The sequence below is a fragment of the Saccostrea cucullata genome, unplaced genomic scaffold (assembly GCF_032062105.1).
Source record: "Saccostrea cucullata isolate Sc308-1 unplaced genomic scaffold, CSIRO_AGI_Scuc_v1 ctg4926, whole genome shotgun sequence".
NCBI lineage: Eukaryota > Metazoa > Mollusca > Bivalvia > Ostreida > Ostreidae > Saccostrea > Saccostrea cuccullata.
The window spans coordinates 40,386-59,236 of NW_026936630.1; the positions used below are offsets into that span (position 1 = coordinate 40,386).

At 33.4% G+C, this 18,851-nt stretch overlaps 1 protein-coding gene across 1 annotated transcript; it reads left to right on the forward strand.

Annotated features, from left to right (window-relative positions):
* The first annotated feature begins 725 nt into the window (after positions 1 to 725).
* LOC134245964 (uncharacterized) lies at positions 726 to 16,578 on the forward strand. The gene is made up of 10 exons (XM_062728193.1): positions 726 to 781; positions 1,044 to 1,276; positions 2,538 to 2,636; positions 3,137 to 3,315; positions 3,596 to 4,495; positions 4,610 to 5,131; positions 5,380 to 6,387; positions 7,054 to 7,196; positions 7,376 to 7,479; positions 16,311 to 16,578. Exons 1-9 carry the CDS (start codon positions 771 to 773, stop codon positions 7,461 to 7,463), a joined length of 3,183 nt encoding a protein of 1,060 aa, XP_062584177.1. The 5' UTR covers positions 726 to 770; the 3' UTR covers positions 7,464 to 7,479; positions 16,311 to 16,578.
* Positions 16,579 to 18,851: the final 2,273 nt, after the last annotated feature.

The following is an 18,851-nucleotide window of genomic DNA, read 5'->3' on the forward strand; positions in this document are numbered from 1 at the left end:
TCTCTCTCTCTCTCTCTCTCTCTCTCTCTCTCTCTCTCTCTCTCTCTCTCTCTCTCTGATTATCACATATGTAGTAAGGGAATTAATAATACAGCTATTGCAACCAAAAATTTAAAAAAAAATACGCAAGTTATGTTTGCAACAGCTGCAAAGGTTCTAATTACTAGCAACCAAAGAAAGCATTTTATTATCTAAATAAGCTTCATGAGTGGAAAAAAATATGATCACAGAATAATTATTTGTTAGCTTGGACATTAAATTAAAAAAAAATTCTCCTATTTTCAAATTTGTATCTTCGAGACAAATATACGTAAAGGAGAAATCCTTAAATGTATATAAGTAAACCTTTTCTATAAGGTAGTAATAAAAACAGAAAACGAAGGAATTTGTATATTTATTATATTTATGATCAATGTTCCAGACCACCATCCATTGATTTACAATAGAAACGATTATAACTATTATCATATCCTCCTAAAATTTAAATAAACAAGATATCAAGGGCGATCCATAAACATCTTTGAGGTTTAATTCAGTTTTTAAAAAATCTTAATATGTTCATTTATGCACGACGACTTATTTCGAGAATGACGGTTAAGGTTTAAGAAACAGAGAAACGGTGAACGCTTTACGGGTTTTAAATATTTTCCTTGCGACATCCACCAGAAGATTTGATTTGGGTGAGGCATCGTCTTTTTGTCCCGGGGGAGGAGAAAGGGAAATATTAGAATTCTCAAATTTCCCCGTCCAGATAATCAGAAGAAAAGTAAATGGACTGGAGGTAAGAGTCTTCATGTGTAACGCACGAAAGATCTCGATGTCTATTCAGTAAGAAATTTCACTTCCTGGTTTCGATTTTTGCTCTGGGTTGCTTCTCATGTTTTTGAATGTCATTTAATCTTCTTTCATTTGACGTATTCACTTATGCAAATAAATGTTGTTTCATTTGTTTGACACGTTATACAAAGAATGTTTTAAAAATGTCATTTCAAACACACAATATTATCCTTAATTTATCATGATATATTTTATCGTTGTTTCAGAGTAATATCTTTGGTTATTGTGAACGTGATGTTGAGCTCTGCGACCTTGACCCCGGTAATATCAGTGTCAGGTGACGTTTACTTGGCGGGAATATTTACCATAAAATCCTCAACAACATTTGGACATGAATGCAATGGTCCCGTATCCATTACCTCAGTAATGGGACTAGAAGCAGTCAAGTGGGCAGTTCGTCGACTTAATCAGCACAAATTCATTCCCGGGGTTCAATTAGGTAACTTTAAAATTTTTTTTTAAACCTGAAGTTTCTCTAAGCGACCTTGGATGAAACAAAAATGCCAGATGCCTCTCTTTTATTAAAAAATAAATAGTTCAGGATTTAGTTAAAATTGAATTTTTACAGACTTGTCATACTGTATGAATTCAGAACGCAGAACTAAATAAATTATCGTAAAATGACACTGGATTTTTATGATAATAAAAGTTAATTGTTTATTATAAATAAATATTCGAAGCGTTGTATAGGAATACATGGGAATTCTCTTAACCATCTTTTTGCAATAAGTAAACATCTTTTAAGGGTCAATTCGTTTGTTTTTTCTTTTCAAAATCATGCACCTAATATGTTTATGTTGGGCCTCATTAGGGGTTTTAAGTTAGAATCAATGTATTTGTATATTGGATTTTCAATTCTTGAGTAGAAAATAAGGATAACTGTCGGTCTTTTATGGTTTCTCTTTAATCTACTTTATCTAGTTTCTTGGATTGGAGTCTCAAATATTGATTTTTATATTCTCAAAATTGGATAGAAAATCTAATTAATATAGAATGTAAACATGAGAAACATTTATACGTATATAACTGGCTTTCCTTTGAATAAAGGATATGGAGATAACGAACAGTATTCAATATCACTTAAAATGACGACAGTAACTCTACTGGTTTGTACTATAACAAAGGAAAAGAAAAGTAGCATTTGAACTTGAAACATTGCAGCAGCAATACATTATAAAATATCATTGGTTTAGTCTTTTTCTTGTCAAGATTTATTGTTATCAGATAAAAACTGTAGGAATAGCATTTTAAAAATATTTCAAAGAAATTTCTATTTTTTGATAACCATGGCAACACCTTTCATCGAAATCAAAAACCGATAAACAGAATTATTTATCTTAGTCAATAGTGTAGTCTACTTGTGTGCCAAGTTATATTGAAATCAGACTAAAACTGTAAGAAAAGTAGCATTCTGAAAAATCAAAGAATTTTCTATATTTAGTACCATGGCAACACCGTTCATCGAAATCAAAAAAACGATATACAGAATACAGAATTATGTATCTTCGTGTAGTCTACTTCTGTGCAAAGAAACATTGAAATCAGACCAAAACTGTAGGAGGAGTAGCATTGTGAAAAATTGTTTACAGACAGACGGACGGACGGACTACGAACACATTACTATCTCATATGCTCTTCTGGCCTTCGACCAGTAGAGCTAAAATCTGTAATTTATTATGAAAATATTTGGTTTGTCACAGGTTTGATTGCTTATCCAACATGTTTATCTGAAGAGTTGGCCGGATATAGAGCAGTGGAAATTTCCACAGCAATCAAGGAAAAATCAGAAAACATCATAGGTAGGAGCAAACAGTAAAACATGTTAACCGTGAGTGTTGGAATGTCATGTTTTATACTGGGTCATATTTTATTACAAGGGTACAATTTCTTGACTGTTAAGAGTCTAATTTATTATTTTCTAAATATTGGCCCATAGATTACAGTTTAGAATGAGAAACAGGAATTTCCTTCGAAAAACCCCTTTTAAATGATGATATGGATACGAAAATACAGAAATGAGTGTAAACAAACATAAAAAGCTGACATTCTTGCGAGATATTTCAAAATCTATTTATATAAATTATATCATTTCTTTAAAATCTTCGAATTTGACCGCAATATATATGAAGAAAATGAACATTAAACTCGCTGATCTTTAAAGGAAAGATTTTTGTAAAACACGTGTTACCCAACTTAAATTCAGGGATATTACACATACATTTGGATCCAAGTTAAACATATAAAAAATTAATTTAGTTTAGCAATTTATTCCTTCATTTGACGAATTCATTTTTTGCAGGAATCGTCGGAGCGGAGAGGAGTTCCGATTCCGAATCAATGTCAACAGTTCTCGCGAGACTTCCTCGTTCCATTGCGCCACCTATGATCTCATATTCTTCTACCTCTGTGTCGCTTAGTGATAAGTCGACGTTTCCCAACTTCTTCAGGACAATTTATTCAGATAAAATACAAGTCGAGGTTAACGTTACTTAAGAGTGTCACTTATCTGTAGTTTTAGTTATTCATTAATATAAAAAATACAACAATTTTTCTTTTTATTAAATTGTCTTTAAATTTAAGGGCAAATAACAGAAAACGTGTTTTCTACCAGTTTGCATTATGCATATAAGCTTAAGTCATACATAGAATTCTTACGACCATTTTTTAAGATAAGGATAGATGGAAAGATATGCTTATTTAATTTTACTGCCCTTTGCATATTTAACTGCTGCCCATTGCATATTATTTTCTTTGACAGGTTATAATCACTCTAATGTTGGAATTACATTGGAACTACATATCTATTGTGCGCGAGAACAACGCATACGGTCGACATGGTGCTGAAGCATTGAAAACACAACTCCTTAATCACGGAATTTGCATTCGCACCGTTAATGGTTTCAATACTACAAACGGAGTTCAAATATCAGTTCTTAGTCAAATAATTTCAGATGTCACCTTACCAAAAGGTGGCGCAGTCAGCGGAATAGTTTTCTTTGGAGGACAGTCGTCTGCTGAGAAATTGTTGACGGCCACGAAGGACCTTAATCTCGGAGAAGACACACCATCAATCATTTTTTCAGAAGGTGTTGGAATGTCTAAAGAGGTGTTTAAAGCAGAGACTATTGCGGCATCAAGAGGAAATCTTGTAGTTAGCCCTAAATATCAACCGGTGGATAGTTTCCTGGAACACTGGAAAGCTATTTTTACGAATAAAACATTGCTATTATACGAAATACAAACCAATCCTTGGTTAAAGGATGTTTTCTTTGATGTAAAAGGGTGTTCTCACGAAGATTTGACTTGTATCGAACCAACAGAACAAGAAATAGATGATTTTATTTCAAAGAATATCTATATCAAGTTTGCTGTGGATGCAGTATCTATGTTTGCAAAAGCTTTAAAAAATTCAAAGAATGAAGTTTGCAAGAACGAATCTTGCTCATCTCTTCTTGAAGATGGAATAGAAAACTTATCGAAAGCAGTAAGAGATATAGAGGTTAACTCAACGACAGAGTTTGAATCAATGTTTAAACTGGATCAAAGACTTATTTTTGACGAAAATGGTAATATTCAACCACAAAAGAATGCAGAAGTATTCTCAGTGTATAATCACCGCAGATGTTTGGAGGACGAATCCAAGTACTGTTTTGTTAGGGTAATATTACCTTTACACATCTCATCAATGGATAAAGTTCAAAATATTTTGAAATTTTGAGATTAACGAAATAATGATAAATTTTGTAATAAAAAAAACTGCATGTTTTTGTAGGTGGCAAGTTTTTCTGATAACAAAATAGCAATAAACCAATCTCTGTTAAAAGATTATGACCAAGCTGGAAAGGAAAGAAGTAGTTATCACAAAGCTCAATGTAAACCGGGCAACATATGTACAAATTGCCTACATGACGACGAGCAAATATACTACAAACCTGGAGACCTCATTATTGTTGCTGCTTTCGCAATACATAACGTTGGCACGAAGCCTCTAACATGTGGAGGGTTGAGAAGCAACGTTGGTCTTGATGTAGCACTGACAGTTGAACATGCTGTCGACCAAATAAATCAAAACAAAACCATTTTCGATGGCACGTCATTTGGATTCATCATTCTAGATACTTGCAATGATCCCCTTGTAATTCAGGAGAGGGTGCTCCGTCTATTCAGAGAGGATGGTTATCCGAGACTGCCTTCTGATATAAAGGACCGAATCCTGGGATTTGTCGGATCCTTGGGAAGTACTCCTACTTTGGCCATGGTTTCGGTCACGAAAGAGCTGCAAGGAAAACCACAGGTTAAATTTCCTTCTATCTCTAAAGATTTTTTCATATTTTTATTGGCGATGTATAAAAGGCTTGTTAAATAATATATTGTATTATCCTTGTCTACATGTTGCTGCTTTCATGATCACTGAATGATGACAGATAAAGGTGAACATCAGGAAAAAGCTGGCGAGCCGATAGGGTTTTTTTTATTTTGTCTGTAAGTGGGTATGTGTTTCACTTTGTTTTAAACTAATGTTTCATTTCTTGTAATTTTTAGGTCGGATGCTGTTCAACAACTCCAGAATTGAACAATAGAGACTTGTATCCAAATTTTATACGTGTTTCAACCTCACTAGAACACACGGCAGACACAATGGTTCAATTAGCGAAACAACTCAACGCCTTATACATTCAGGTTATATACAGTTCTGGATTCTACAGAGAAGATGGAAAAGATGTCATTATATCTAGTGCAAAGAAACATGACATCTGTGTGGCAAATACTATAGAAGTACCTGAGAAGTCTAACTATTTCAATGTACTGGAGAAGCTTCGAGTCAAACCTTCGGCCAAGGTGGTTTTGACTTTTCTTCGTTCTCATGTTGGACCTATCGTAATGAAGGCAATCACAGACGAAATGCAATCGGGTGACGAGTTTCACTTTATAGGTTCAGAGACTGTTGGTACTCGCAAGCAGTACCTTATCCCCCGATTAAAAGGGACATTATCTGTAGCACAAGAAATGAACCAAATTCCTTCTTATCTCCAGTTTTTACAGACAAAGACTCCCAAACCAACCGATGATAATTCTTGGCTTCTTAACGCAATTCAAAGCCGTCAAGGATGCTATTACCCATGGAGTTTCAACAAATCCAAAACTTTGTCCAGAGAATGTGGACCAAATGACCATTTAACTAAGAACGACAGCGCCCTTTTGGACCCTTGGACACCATATCTTTACAATGCTGTTCTTGCTCTTCTAAAAGGTTCGGCAACAGCTTTGCGCGAGATTTGCCTGACAACGTCGAAAATATGCGCAGATTATTCAGATACGAAGAGGGTTTTACAACATATAAAAAATGTCCACCTAGATCTCGATCAAAATGATTTACCTGTACCCGTTTTTGATGAAAACGGAAATGGAAAATATGGGCATCGGATTTATCGTATTGTTTCTGAAGAAGGGGAGCTGTCCTATGAATTGGTAAGTAAGAAAAGAATTTTTTATAACAGAATACAACAACATGTACGCTGTATACATGTACATGTGTATACTCGGTACAATTAAATCAAATCAGAACTCTGAATTTTGCACGTAACGTTTTTGAGACAATGTCTTACTTGAAAGGAGAATTAAAACTTGCTACTGTCTTACGACAAACAAATCCATACAACTGTATTTGTTTATGTGGCTTGAGTACAATAAGGATGTTGAAAAAAATCTTTCCATTGCATATCGGATATTCTCTCCTCCTGCCACCATATCCCACCTCTGATGTTTTGGAGGTCTGTGTTTGCTCTGCTCCTGTTTTGTATTGTTTTATGGACTTTTGATCTTGAATACTGTTCGTTATCTCCTTATGTTTCATTCACTAGCTAATATTGTACAGGAAAATACATTTGTGTGATGAATAATTTGTAAATCACTGGTGTTAAGTCTAATAATTATTGCAACATATTAAAAATCTTATTTTGTTTGTTTTACTTGATTCATGAAATCCTTTTGGCGGTAAGTTTCATATAGATACTTACTAGGATGCAGATATTTATATTATCTTTTTACTAATCTTCATTTTTCTTCATTTTCCAACAAGAAATTTATAAAAATTACTAGATTCCTTGTCTGTAATATGATTCACAGGAATTGTAGATTTAAAACTAATTTAGCTTTTGCAAGCCATCATTAATTCTGCAATTTCTCTATATAGGTCGGACGTAAATTATTCGAACCCAATCAAGTGGCCTAGTATTTAATCAAAAGAATGAAATACTTCCAGAATATTCTGTAGAAACAGAATGTCCGAATCCTACAGACTGTAAACTCTGCCGAGAATTTTTGAACAAGCCACAAACCGACGATGATTCTTCAGACTTGTGAGTTGGGTGAATGTAATACTTTTATCTTCCTGTTTAAACATAAGTTGACAATTGTTATAAGATTTGATATGGATTCATTACGAGAACTTAATTGAAAACGTATCTACATTATATTTTAACTTTAAAGGAAACCAAAGACATTACACCTATTGAAGGTTGTTTTCTCTATATTTTAGGTCCTTAATGCAGATTTTGCTTATTGTGGGAATACGTATTACCAGCTTTTTGGCCATTCTCTTCGCAGTTCTATTTTTGCGTCTGTAGTGGGAAAAAAGGCGAGGTAACTCTTGAACTCGACTTGAATTAATGAACAGAAAGAATAGCTCGAAAATTTACAAATTCTAAAGTGCTGGGAACACTAAAACAAAAGGATTAAAATCTAAAGACTTAATTTAGACACAGGTAAAAGTCAGTACAACAAAATATGGAGATAATAACAAAATGAAGCTCAAAACTAATATAAATTGAGAGTAGAACAAGCCCAGGCCTATAAAAACATCAGAAATAGGAGCAGGGGCCCGTTTCATCAAAGGTCGTACGCCTAATCGTAGAGCTACGCCGGCGTAAATTCGGGACTAGCACGAAGATTTGCATTTCAATAAAGAGCGTATCACTACGCCTGACTAAATTTAGGACAAAATTTTACGTCTACTCATGGGTAGGCGTAAGTTAGGGCGTAAAGTTAAATTAAAGCCTTTTTTATTAATTTTAAACAATTTAGCGAGTTCTAAAGAAAAAGTGCGTTTCTGAGAAGAATTTAAAATGCAAACAATGCATTGTTTAATTACACATATTATGAAGTGTGTATGTGGGGGGGGGTGTCTTACAACTACTTTGGGACGTAGTTGATTTGAGTAATTACGTACTTAATATTTTAATAAATTTCTGATGAGAAGAAAAGCTTGTCTTATTAGAGATTTTTTCGATCACCATTTCTTACGTTTTGACAATGCATTCATACACATTTGATGGTATTGTACATGTTGTATGTATAAGGTATTGTAAATCAATATACATGTACATACATGTGTATAAAACTATATTTCTACACCCCGCTTGAAAAGCGGGAGGGTACATGTAAATACTAAATAGAAATCGGGATGTCCGTCCGTCCGTCTGTTACGCTTTGGAGGTACACATCTCTATCCGAAACTCCTCTCATACCACTGATTGAAATTTGATGAAATTTTCACAGAATCTTTATTACATATTGCCATTGTGCCTTATTGTACTTTTTGATCCGATACATATTTTGGTTTTCCTGCAGTAAAACATGGACACCGCCACTATATTTATATTGGAGGCGGGGGGGGGGGTATCTTTTATTGAACTCATTGATCACGGTACCTCTGGTTTCGCTTTCATCGCTTTCACTTTCACTCACTAAAAAGAAACCCATTAAAATTGTCTATTTAGAAAGGAAATATTTTCCCAATAACATATTTTATGAAAAAACAAACAAACAAACAAACAAAAATAATCGGTTTCAAAAGCATACTAATCCTCTTTCTGGTAATTTTCTACATTTAAGAAAAAATTTCAAATAAAAAAAATTAACCCATCTTAAAACCAAATAGTTTTTTGTATGTTTGAAGAGTCCATTTCTTATTTACTTCTCGTCCACATGCGTAGATCTAGAGGTAGTCTGAGAGAGGGTTCAGAACCTCCCGAATTTGCAATTAACATTGAATGTACAGAATACTCAGTTAAAGACGAAAGTAATAATTTTCTAGGTATCTGGGACAAGTGAAGTTTCCGGCGAATCTAAGACGGAACCGAGGGAGGGGGGGAATCATAAACAATAAGAGATTTTGAAATGGGGAAATATATTATTGCTTTTATAACATGAATTATTCCTAAACTTTGATGCAGAATACATCTTTAATTTTCATGAATTTGTTTAGGATTAAATTTTACATACATTGTAGTGTAAGATAATCTGAGCGCATATAAAGCACATATAAGATGAAAATATACATGTTTTTGATTTCCTGCATAACTTAATTTTTAATGAAAACAAAATAAAGAGTAGCTGTTACTTTTATTAAAGACAGAGACCACACAAGCAGAGAATTTTTGTAAGAATATCTTTGTAGTCTCTCTCTCTCTCTCTCTCTCTCTCTCTCTCTCTCTCTCTCTCTGCGTACTTTTAAAACGGTACATTATACATTTAATCTGCAGAAAGTAAAGAATTTTTTTCTATATCTGCACGACCTATAGTCTAGTAATTTGTAATTATATGATGAACCTTTGTGTCATTTTAATAAACAAAAACATTTTATGTTATAATGATTTGAATTGACAAAAATTTAATAAATTTAGAGAGGATTAACTTACATGTACCTTAGTAGTAAACGTGTAAAATTTATTTCTTGACTCAAAATGTATACATAAAATTATGTAAACCGTTTGCATTTTGTATTCATTATTTTTGCTTGCTTTAAATCTTATTCTGCCTCAAACTTAATTTTAAGTATTTTTCAGTAGAATCAGTATTTATCATGAAATTTATTATCTAAGGCGAAGTCATTAACCTTAATCAATTTCGGGAAGAGAGGGGGAGTGGCTGTAATTAAAATTCCAAAATAAATAGTTTTGCTTGATTCCAAAATACATGTACATGTACGGTCCTTTTCTTCCTTTTAATTTATAAGACTTTTATTATTGAAATGTTGTTAAAAAAAATAAAATAAAATTGGATTTTTACATTTGTGTCTCCTACATGACACTATAAACCCATGCATGTTTCAATTAGTGCAAGTATTAATAAATATAAAATTTGTGTTATTTATACATGTTTGTACGCATTGGGCAATGTTTATGTTTTTGCGCCTGCGCAGTGCAACGTTGTCAAGGACTTAGTCCTGTGACTAAGCGTATCTTTTACGACTAGACTTACGCCACTTGGTGAAACGCTAATTACGCCCGACTAAATTTTGGCGTAAGCCCCGGAAGTACGCCTAAGTTAAGGCTTAACTTTACGACTTTTGATGAAACGGGCCCCTGGTGTCGTAAAAGAGTAAGAATCCCTTTCGATGATTCATCCACTATGTGTTTCTTAGCATGATCGAGCAAACAGAGGAATCAAAAGACAGTATGACGTATGAAAATTTAATGTTCTAACAATATGTATGAAAATGTCAGTCATGATAGTAATTGCTGACAAGCAGATCATTGTCATTGTATCGACCATTAAGTTTTCATTCAGAAATAATGACATTAATCGAGTCCATTGATATTCATGTTTCAACTTGTTTGTCAACAGCTTGACTCGTTTTAGAAATTGTTTGTATGTAGAGCACGCTCTTGCACATTTAATCAACGGTGAAACATAAAATACGAGTAAAAATGGAACATAAATAAGGCAAATAAAGCAAAACTCGCTGAAAACTCAACTCCATCGCAATTTTTCTCATCCGGATATTACTGTTTTCAAAGAAAGTGACCAGATTAGAGATCTCCTCGGATTAGACAGCATTTTAAGGATAGATGATACAAACAAACTTTTGTCAAAAATTTTGGAAAAAAACAAATTGGGTCATGTTTTAATGATTAAAATGAGTAAGTTTCACCGCGTAGTTTTTAATTTTTTATTCAAAATCTCACAAAAATGGAATTTGAGGTGAAAAATATTTGTATAGAATAAGAAGGATGGTTTCAGAGGGGTAGAATTTTGTTTACAATTTCTTGATATTCTAGAAATCTATTAGTTGCATCATTTGCAATGAAATTAGGTAAATATATATACTGCTAGGAGACAGATTCCGTAGGTCGAGAGTTCAACCCCGGGCTGGGGCGGAATGAGTATCCTTGTAAAAAGTGAATTTCTCTGTGCTTTCTATATTAATATTCCTTCACTTAGAGCAGTTATATTAGTTTAAGAGTTGTTGTAATTTGTGCTTTATATATATATATATATATATATATATATATATATATATATATATATATATATATTTATTTATATCTTTTTTCACCAAAATTGAACAAACATTAACATTGAGAAATTAGCTAATTTTTTATATATCATCAATTAGAATTTCTGTTTGCTTTGTTTATTGAGACTGAAAAATATGTGATTTATTGTCCATTATTGTCCAATTTGAATTTCCCTAACTTTTACGCAACGTAGCCATACTATGACGTCATAGTTTACTTCCTTCCCTGCAAAGACTCTCATGACGTCATGACGTCATAGTTAACGTTACTAAGCAAAACAATCAGTTCAATTTATGTACACCTGGGGTGCGTTCAACGGCGTATCAGCTAACTTAGCAGCTAAATAGTAGATATCTATCTCTATTGAACAGACAGCTAACTTAGCTGCTAAGTGTTATATTTTGAATAAAGATTTATCAGTAAAAACTTATTACTGGAACAAATAAAGTTTATTTCAGACGAAAATATATATTTAAATTTACATTTAATTCACTTAGATATAGGAAATAACCCTCCTTTTTGTAAAAATCTTGAATGCTGCAGATTTGTAACCAAGGAAACCATCTTGGATTTGGGACGTAGCATTAAATATTTATGCTAGCTCTCCATACGTAGCAGCTTGGTTAGCCGTCCGTTCAAGAGCGTAGCTTTACATAGCGGCTACGTAGCAGCTACGCTGTTGAACGCACCCCTGAAGACGGATTATGAAATCCAGAAAGCGCTTGTGTTAAATGAAATTTGGAAACTTCATTTTCTTTTTCTTTTATAATTATTTTCACCTGTGTGACATCGACTGTGAACTATTTTCAACTATATATATATATATATATATATATATATATATATATATATATCCAAAATTTAAATAGTGTCTCAGTAATCGGATAACAATATTAAAAAATGGTAAAAAGAAAACACAAAAATCCTCAGTTAAGCTTTAGCGCTTTCATTTTCAATCTTCAGAAGCTTATAATAGTATCATAGTAACAGTGATTATGACGTCATGTTAAGCGGAACGTTAAATGTTTATTATGACGTCATAGATACAATATGACAAAAGTACGGGGAAATCACAAGTAATTTATAAAACACTATTAAGTTTTGGCTGAAAAATACTAATAAAATGTTTTTCTTTTTCCCGTCTCTGGATATCGGTGGCACAACTGAGTTTATAGAAAGGGAAAATTCTGAATTGTTTTTTACCACACGCCTCCAGGTGCGAACTTAATTGAATTTGTCTGTATTCGGGTGTACTAATGTGTTGCTTATGTACACGTACACGGGCACGGAGAGTGTTGCCGGTTTCACCAATATAATATTCCTTGCATCCAGGACATGTGATGACATAAATGACATTTTTTGTATCGCATGACATGTTTTCTTTAACTCTAAATTCACGCCCATTGAAATTATAGCTGGTCCCTTCTGTAATGTATTCACATGTACCGCATCTAGGGTTCTTACACTTAGAGACTGTATAAGTATGGTCGTTGAATTTGGAAGAACAAAGTATTCTCTTTAGGTTTTTGGGTTGACGTTTACTGTTGATAAAACGACAACAAGTTACTGTCTAAGGGTCTAAAATACACCCCTACGCCTCAAGTAAATAATCAAGAGCTTAAAACGGATATAAAAGCTTATACTCGGCGACTCAGGCTACGTGAATATTTTCATGAAAGTGATACCAGTGAATCTGATTCCGAGTCTACAGACGCAGAAGAAACAGACCTTGTTAGAAACAAATCCAAGTTTAACCCAAAACGAGGAAGAAATAAAACTTTAGATGCTGTTTGCGACACATTGGAAAATATTCATTTCCCAAATAAACCCAGGACTATTAAACCAAACCTTTCTAAGGAAGAAGAAAAGGCTCTTAAAAACCTCAGAGATGACCCTACCATCATAATCAAAGAGGCCGATAAAGGAGGCGGAGTCGTCCTTATGAATAAGGATTTTTACAAAAGTAAAATTTTACAAATGTTGCAAGACAATAATTTTTATGAAAAATTGCGCAACTGTCATGAGAAGAAAACAATTACAAAAATAAAAAACTTAGTATATGGACCACTATCGGAGGGCTTAACAGATAAGGAAAAGGACTACCTGACAAACTTTGAATTCCGAGAGAGTCAATTCTATGGTTTACCTAAAGTGCACAAGTCTAAAATTATAAAGGATGCCATAAAAGAGCAAAATAGTATATGTATTACATGTGCTGATCCCGCTGATTTAAGCTTCAGACCAATTGTAGGAGGACCGAACTCTTCAACGCAAAGACTGAGTCATTTATTGGATATACTTTTAAAACCATATTGTCAAAAAGTACCCAGCTTTGTGAGAGACGATCTTGATTTTATAAATCATTTACCTACTCATGTCACCTCTAACACCAAACTTGTCACACTGGATGTTGTAAGTTTGTATACAAATATTCCTACAGAATTGGGATTGCTAGCTGTCAAATTCTGGACTGAAAATTATCCCGATGTTCTAAACAACAGGTTTCAACGGGACTTCATCCTAGAGGCTCTAAAATTAATTCTAGATAACAATACGTTTGAGTTTGCAGACCATCATTACCTCCAAATTAAGGGAACAGCAATGGGGACAAAAGTCGCACCTACCTATGCAACATTAACCCTTGGTTATCTAGAACATAAATTACATGATCAACTGTGTACGTTGTGGGGGATAGAATCTGCAAACAAAATACGGTCTAAATGGAAAAGATTTTTAGACGATTGTTTTATCTTATGGGAGGAGGATGTCGATAAACTAACGGAGTTTTATGATTTACTTAACCAAATGAATTCGGATATTAAATTCACGATGGAAACAGATGATTTGCAAATGCCATTCCTCGATGTTCTTGTAACAAAGGATAATACCAGCTTAAATACGGATATTTACTATAAACCAACCGACATACACCAATATCTGCATTTTGGATCAAGCCATCCCCATCACACTAAAACAGCTATACCATATAACCTCGCAAGAAGGATATGCACCATTGTGAGTAATACCAATATCAGGGATATTCGACTGGAGGAATTAAAATTATATTTATTAAACCAAAAATATCCAGAACAACTTGTAGATAATGGTATAAAGAAAGCCAAGGAGTGCGATAGAAGTCAGTTACTTTTAAACATACGACGTGCGAATGACGTTGAAATAATTCCATTTGTGCACACGCATAACCCGAGAAATCAAAACGTGAGTTCAATTATTCATGAATTAAACAACCTACTTACAGAGGACGAACAAACGAAAAACGTATACAAGAACTCTCGTTTTATCAACAGTAAACGCCAATCCAAAAACCTAAAGAGAATACTTTGTTCTTCCCAATTCAACGACCATACTTATACAGTCTCTAAGTGTAAGAACCCTAGATGCGGTACATGTGAATACATTACAGAAGGGACCAGCTATAATTTCAATGGGCGTGAATTTAGAGTTAAAGAAAACATGTCATGCGATACAAAAAATGTCATTTATGTCATCACATGTCCTGGATGCAAGGAATATTATATTGGTGAAACCGGCAACACTCTCCGTGCCCGTGTACGTGTACATAAGCAACACATTAGTACACCCGAATACAGACAAATTCAATTAAGTTCGCACCTGGAGGCGTGTGGTAAAAAACAATTCAGAATTTTCCCTTTCTATAAACTCAGTTGTGCCACCGATATCCAGAGACGGGAAAAAGAAAAACATTTTATTAGTATTTTTCAGCCAAAACTTAATAGTGTTTTATAAATTACTTGTGATTTCCCCGTACTTTTGTCATATTGTATCTATGACGTCATAATAAACATTTAACGTTCCGCTTAACATGACGTCATAATCACTGTTACTATGATACTATTATAAGCTTCTGAAGATTGAAAATGAAAGCGCTAAAGCTTAACTGAGGATTTTTGTGTTTTCTTTTTACCATTTTTTAATATATATATATATATATATATATATATATATATATATATATATATATATATATATATATATGTATATATAGTAAAAAATAACAGAACGCCGATTAAAACTCTACCGGTTTCAATTGTATCATCAGGAGTTTGACAAATTGCTATAGATACAAACATTTCAAAGTATATTGTGACGTCATGTAACGTCAAAAGTGTTGCGCTTTAGTACAGTTCATTGTGACGTCATTATGTTACGTTATTACGTTAACAGTTAGACAAATAATGCGGGAAAATTGTAAATTGTCTATTATGACAGGGCGTTTAGCTTTGGTTTAAACAATGAAATAAAATGTTTTTCCTTGGTTTCACGTTCCTTTTCGGAAGTCTTGTTATAGAACTTGTATATAGGAAACACTGTAAAATTAGGAAAAATGTTTTCAGCACATGTTCTAATATGTCCGCTCACGGCAGTACACTGGTATTCAGTTTGACGAATTTGTTGACGATGGACACCCTAAGACACCGCATGACCGTCCATCGTCAACAAATTCGTCAAACTGAATACCAGTGTACTGCCGTGAGCGGACATATCAGAACATGTGCTGAAAACATTTTTCCTAATTTTACAGTGTTTCCTATATACAAGTTCTATAACAAGACTTCCGAAAAGGAACGTGAAACCAAGGAAAAACATTTTATTTCATTGTTTAAACCAAAGCTAAACGCCCTGTCATAATAGACAATTTACAATTTTCCCGCATTATTTGTCTAACTGTTAACGTAATAACGTAACATAATGACGTCACAATGAACTGTACTAAAGCGCAACACTTTTGACGTTACATGACGTCACAATATACTTTGAAATGTTTGTATCTATAGCAATATGTCAAACTCCTGATGATACAATTGAAACCGGTAGAGTTTTACTCAGCATTCTGTTATTTTTTACTATTTAAATACTTGTGTGGATTTTTTTATCAGACTTTTGGATTATATATATATATATATATATATATATATATATATATATATATATATATATATATATATATATATATATATATATATACACCAATCCAGGCATCCATTTTTTGGTTTGTTTCATCTGTCCTTAAGCAATTGAATTTTTGAAATGGACTTAAAGTTTACAACGTTTTTCGGAGAACATGTAGAAAATATCCTGATTATAAAAGTTTCACTTTGTTTAATGCATTGCTTTCTTATGATCATACAGATAGTTGTCAACCGCAGGATCCTTACTATCTGACCGTCCAGCATGAGGGAAATCGAAATACAGAGAGGATTAATGCTGAAGAACCCGGAAGCGAATATCATTCTGGCAATGGCTTCTCACCCCTTTGATGAATACATAGATCCCTTTGACCACTTCACACTATGTAAAGAGTTCTTATATCAGTTATTCTTACATGTATGCAGTCCGAGTGATCAGGCATTATATCTGAACTGGAGAGAAATATTGAAATATACCATACATTACGTGATGAATTTGTTTACACTGTATTCTTTTAGTAAGGCAAAGATGAATTACTGGTAACTGAACACTTTATTTGATTGCACTTTCCTAATTTTGGTTACTGATTTTAACAGGGCAGGAAAACATTTGTCCCCTGAATTTTATCTAGTCAGGTGCTGTACCCCAATCGGCTATATGGCCACCGGAGCTTGAATCTGTTAGAAATAATATTGTAATGAGGAGGTAGTTCTCTTCAAAAATTAAAACTTTATATTAATTGAAGCCAAGGGAAAGATCAAGTTGGTTTTACTTTAAGAGTACTTGCCTAGTTATCTCCTGAAGTTTACTTCTGAACTGATGAGAGTTGTACTGCATGGGTAGGATATATAAATATATATTATTATAACAGTAACTTGATCCGAAGGGTCGTATCACGTCGAGTTGACAGGCGCAGATCATCAGATCAAACACCATGGATTGTGTAAAATTTTGACAATACCGAACATGATGTGACTTCACAAATGAAATAACAAGCCGGGTTGCGAAAGGTCAAGCGGCGCATTCGGCGTACGCCGGTATGACAAATGAAATCCTACCGATGTTAGTGTAGCGAGTATGCGAGCGGATCTAACATCTAATTTTAAATAGATTGATGCGAGCGGATCTAACATCTAATTTTAAATAGATTGATGCGAGCGGATCTAACATCTAATTTTAATTAGATTGAATTCTAACGAAACTAATTTTTTTCGTCATTGCTGTTAACAGATGGCGGTTGAGATGGGCGTTTCTGCTGCTGCAGTAATTGCTAGTACCGCCATACCCAGGCTGCTGAGATGGTCTTTATCCTCAATGAGCCGGGCAGTTCAGACCTTAAAGGGAGGATTCAAGTACCTGAAGGGAGCATTCAAGTACCTGAAGGGAGCATTCAAGTACCTGAAAGGTATTAGGATAATAGGAGTCCAAATCTTCATTACTCCAGTTTACGTGAAAAAGAATTAGCGAAACCTAATTTTTTTTTTTGAAAGTTAAACTTAAAAAATGGCAATTCCAACTTTAAAGTTGGCTTTTTCAATAAATCGAACTTTAGAGTTGGAGTTGCCAACTTCAAAGTTGTATTTACATTTACTTACTTAAAACGTCAACTTCAACATTGGAATTTGCAACTTTAAAAAATATTACGTGGTACGAATACCCTTCTGTAGTATACACTTATAATTGACAATGATATTTTTTTAATTGAAGACCATGTTCATTCAGAAAATCTATCAAGGACAACCCTCAGCAGAATTCTCCAAAATACGAGTATTTCTTGTGAGTATACCTTGACATTTGTCTTATTCACTGTATACAAAGTGCTAATCGAAAATCTACTTGATTTGGATCACTAGCTATATTGCTTTGGGTACTCTGATGCATTATGGGTAAAAAAGAAAAATCTGCGGACAAAATATGGGTAAAAGTAACTTTAAGAAATTAGGAAACTATTTAAACCTTTATAGAAACAAAGTAAATTTATTTGAGAAATTTTTTAGGTTGAAACATGTTAGAAATTCGATACCGTTCTCATTTACTAAGTTAAAATGGGATTTTTGCTCATTTTGAATTATTTCAATTGTTCTTAATTTTTTTAAACTATATTCTGTTGTAAAAGTTATTGTATCTAAGTTTTCACCTCAGTTCACCCACGAAACATCATCTGATTTCTATAAATTACGCTTTTTAGAGAAATTTAGCTATTCTTGTTTTGAGTGAATGCTATACTATGTTTGCAACATATTTTTGCGATGGCTATACTTTTTTCGGATCCTTTTTGTGATTTGCATGAAATTAAGTTTTATTATTTTTTGATAAAATTATCGCGATTTAAACAGTTTTGAAAAAATATTGGCGTTTATTATCACAAGAGAAACATTTATCAGTCGAAAGAAGTTAAACAGAAATAAATAATCATAGAATTTGATGAAATGTGCTATCATTGCTGGTGTTTGTGCGATACTTGATTTGCGTTTTGTCGTGATTGATACAGAAATGCTATGTTTGATTTGAGTAGAATACTTCTTGAAGAATGAAGGCGTATATGGGGGGAGTATAATCCAAAGACACTGTCTCAAGTTTATGTCATTAAATAACTTAATGATAAATACACGTAATATATTTTCACTTATGCTTTAAAGGTATGTAAACGGAAAAAAGGCTTCACAAACTATTCGAACTTTTTCCAAAGCTCATGATAGCGTAAGACTGAATGCGTTAACCACGATATGCTACGGTGTCTTCTTGATGTTTGTGTGTCAGTTT

Bases quoted from the DNA above. Each gene is read 5' to 3' on its own strand.
- LOC134245964 (XM_062728193.1), top strand. The intron at 1,277-2,537 runs GTAACTTTAAAA...GGTTTGTCACAG, and splicing joins CATTCCCGGGGTTCAATTAG to GTTTGATTGCTTATCCAACA. The intron at 4,496-4,609 runs GTAATATTACCT...ATGTTTTTGTAG, and splicing joins CCAAGTACTGTTTTGTTAGG to GTGGCAAGTTTTTCTGATAA.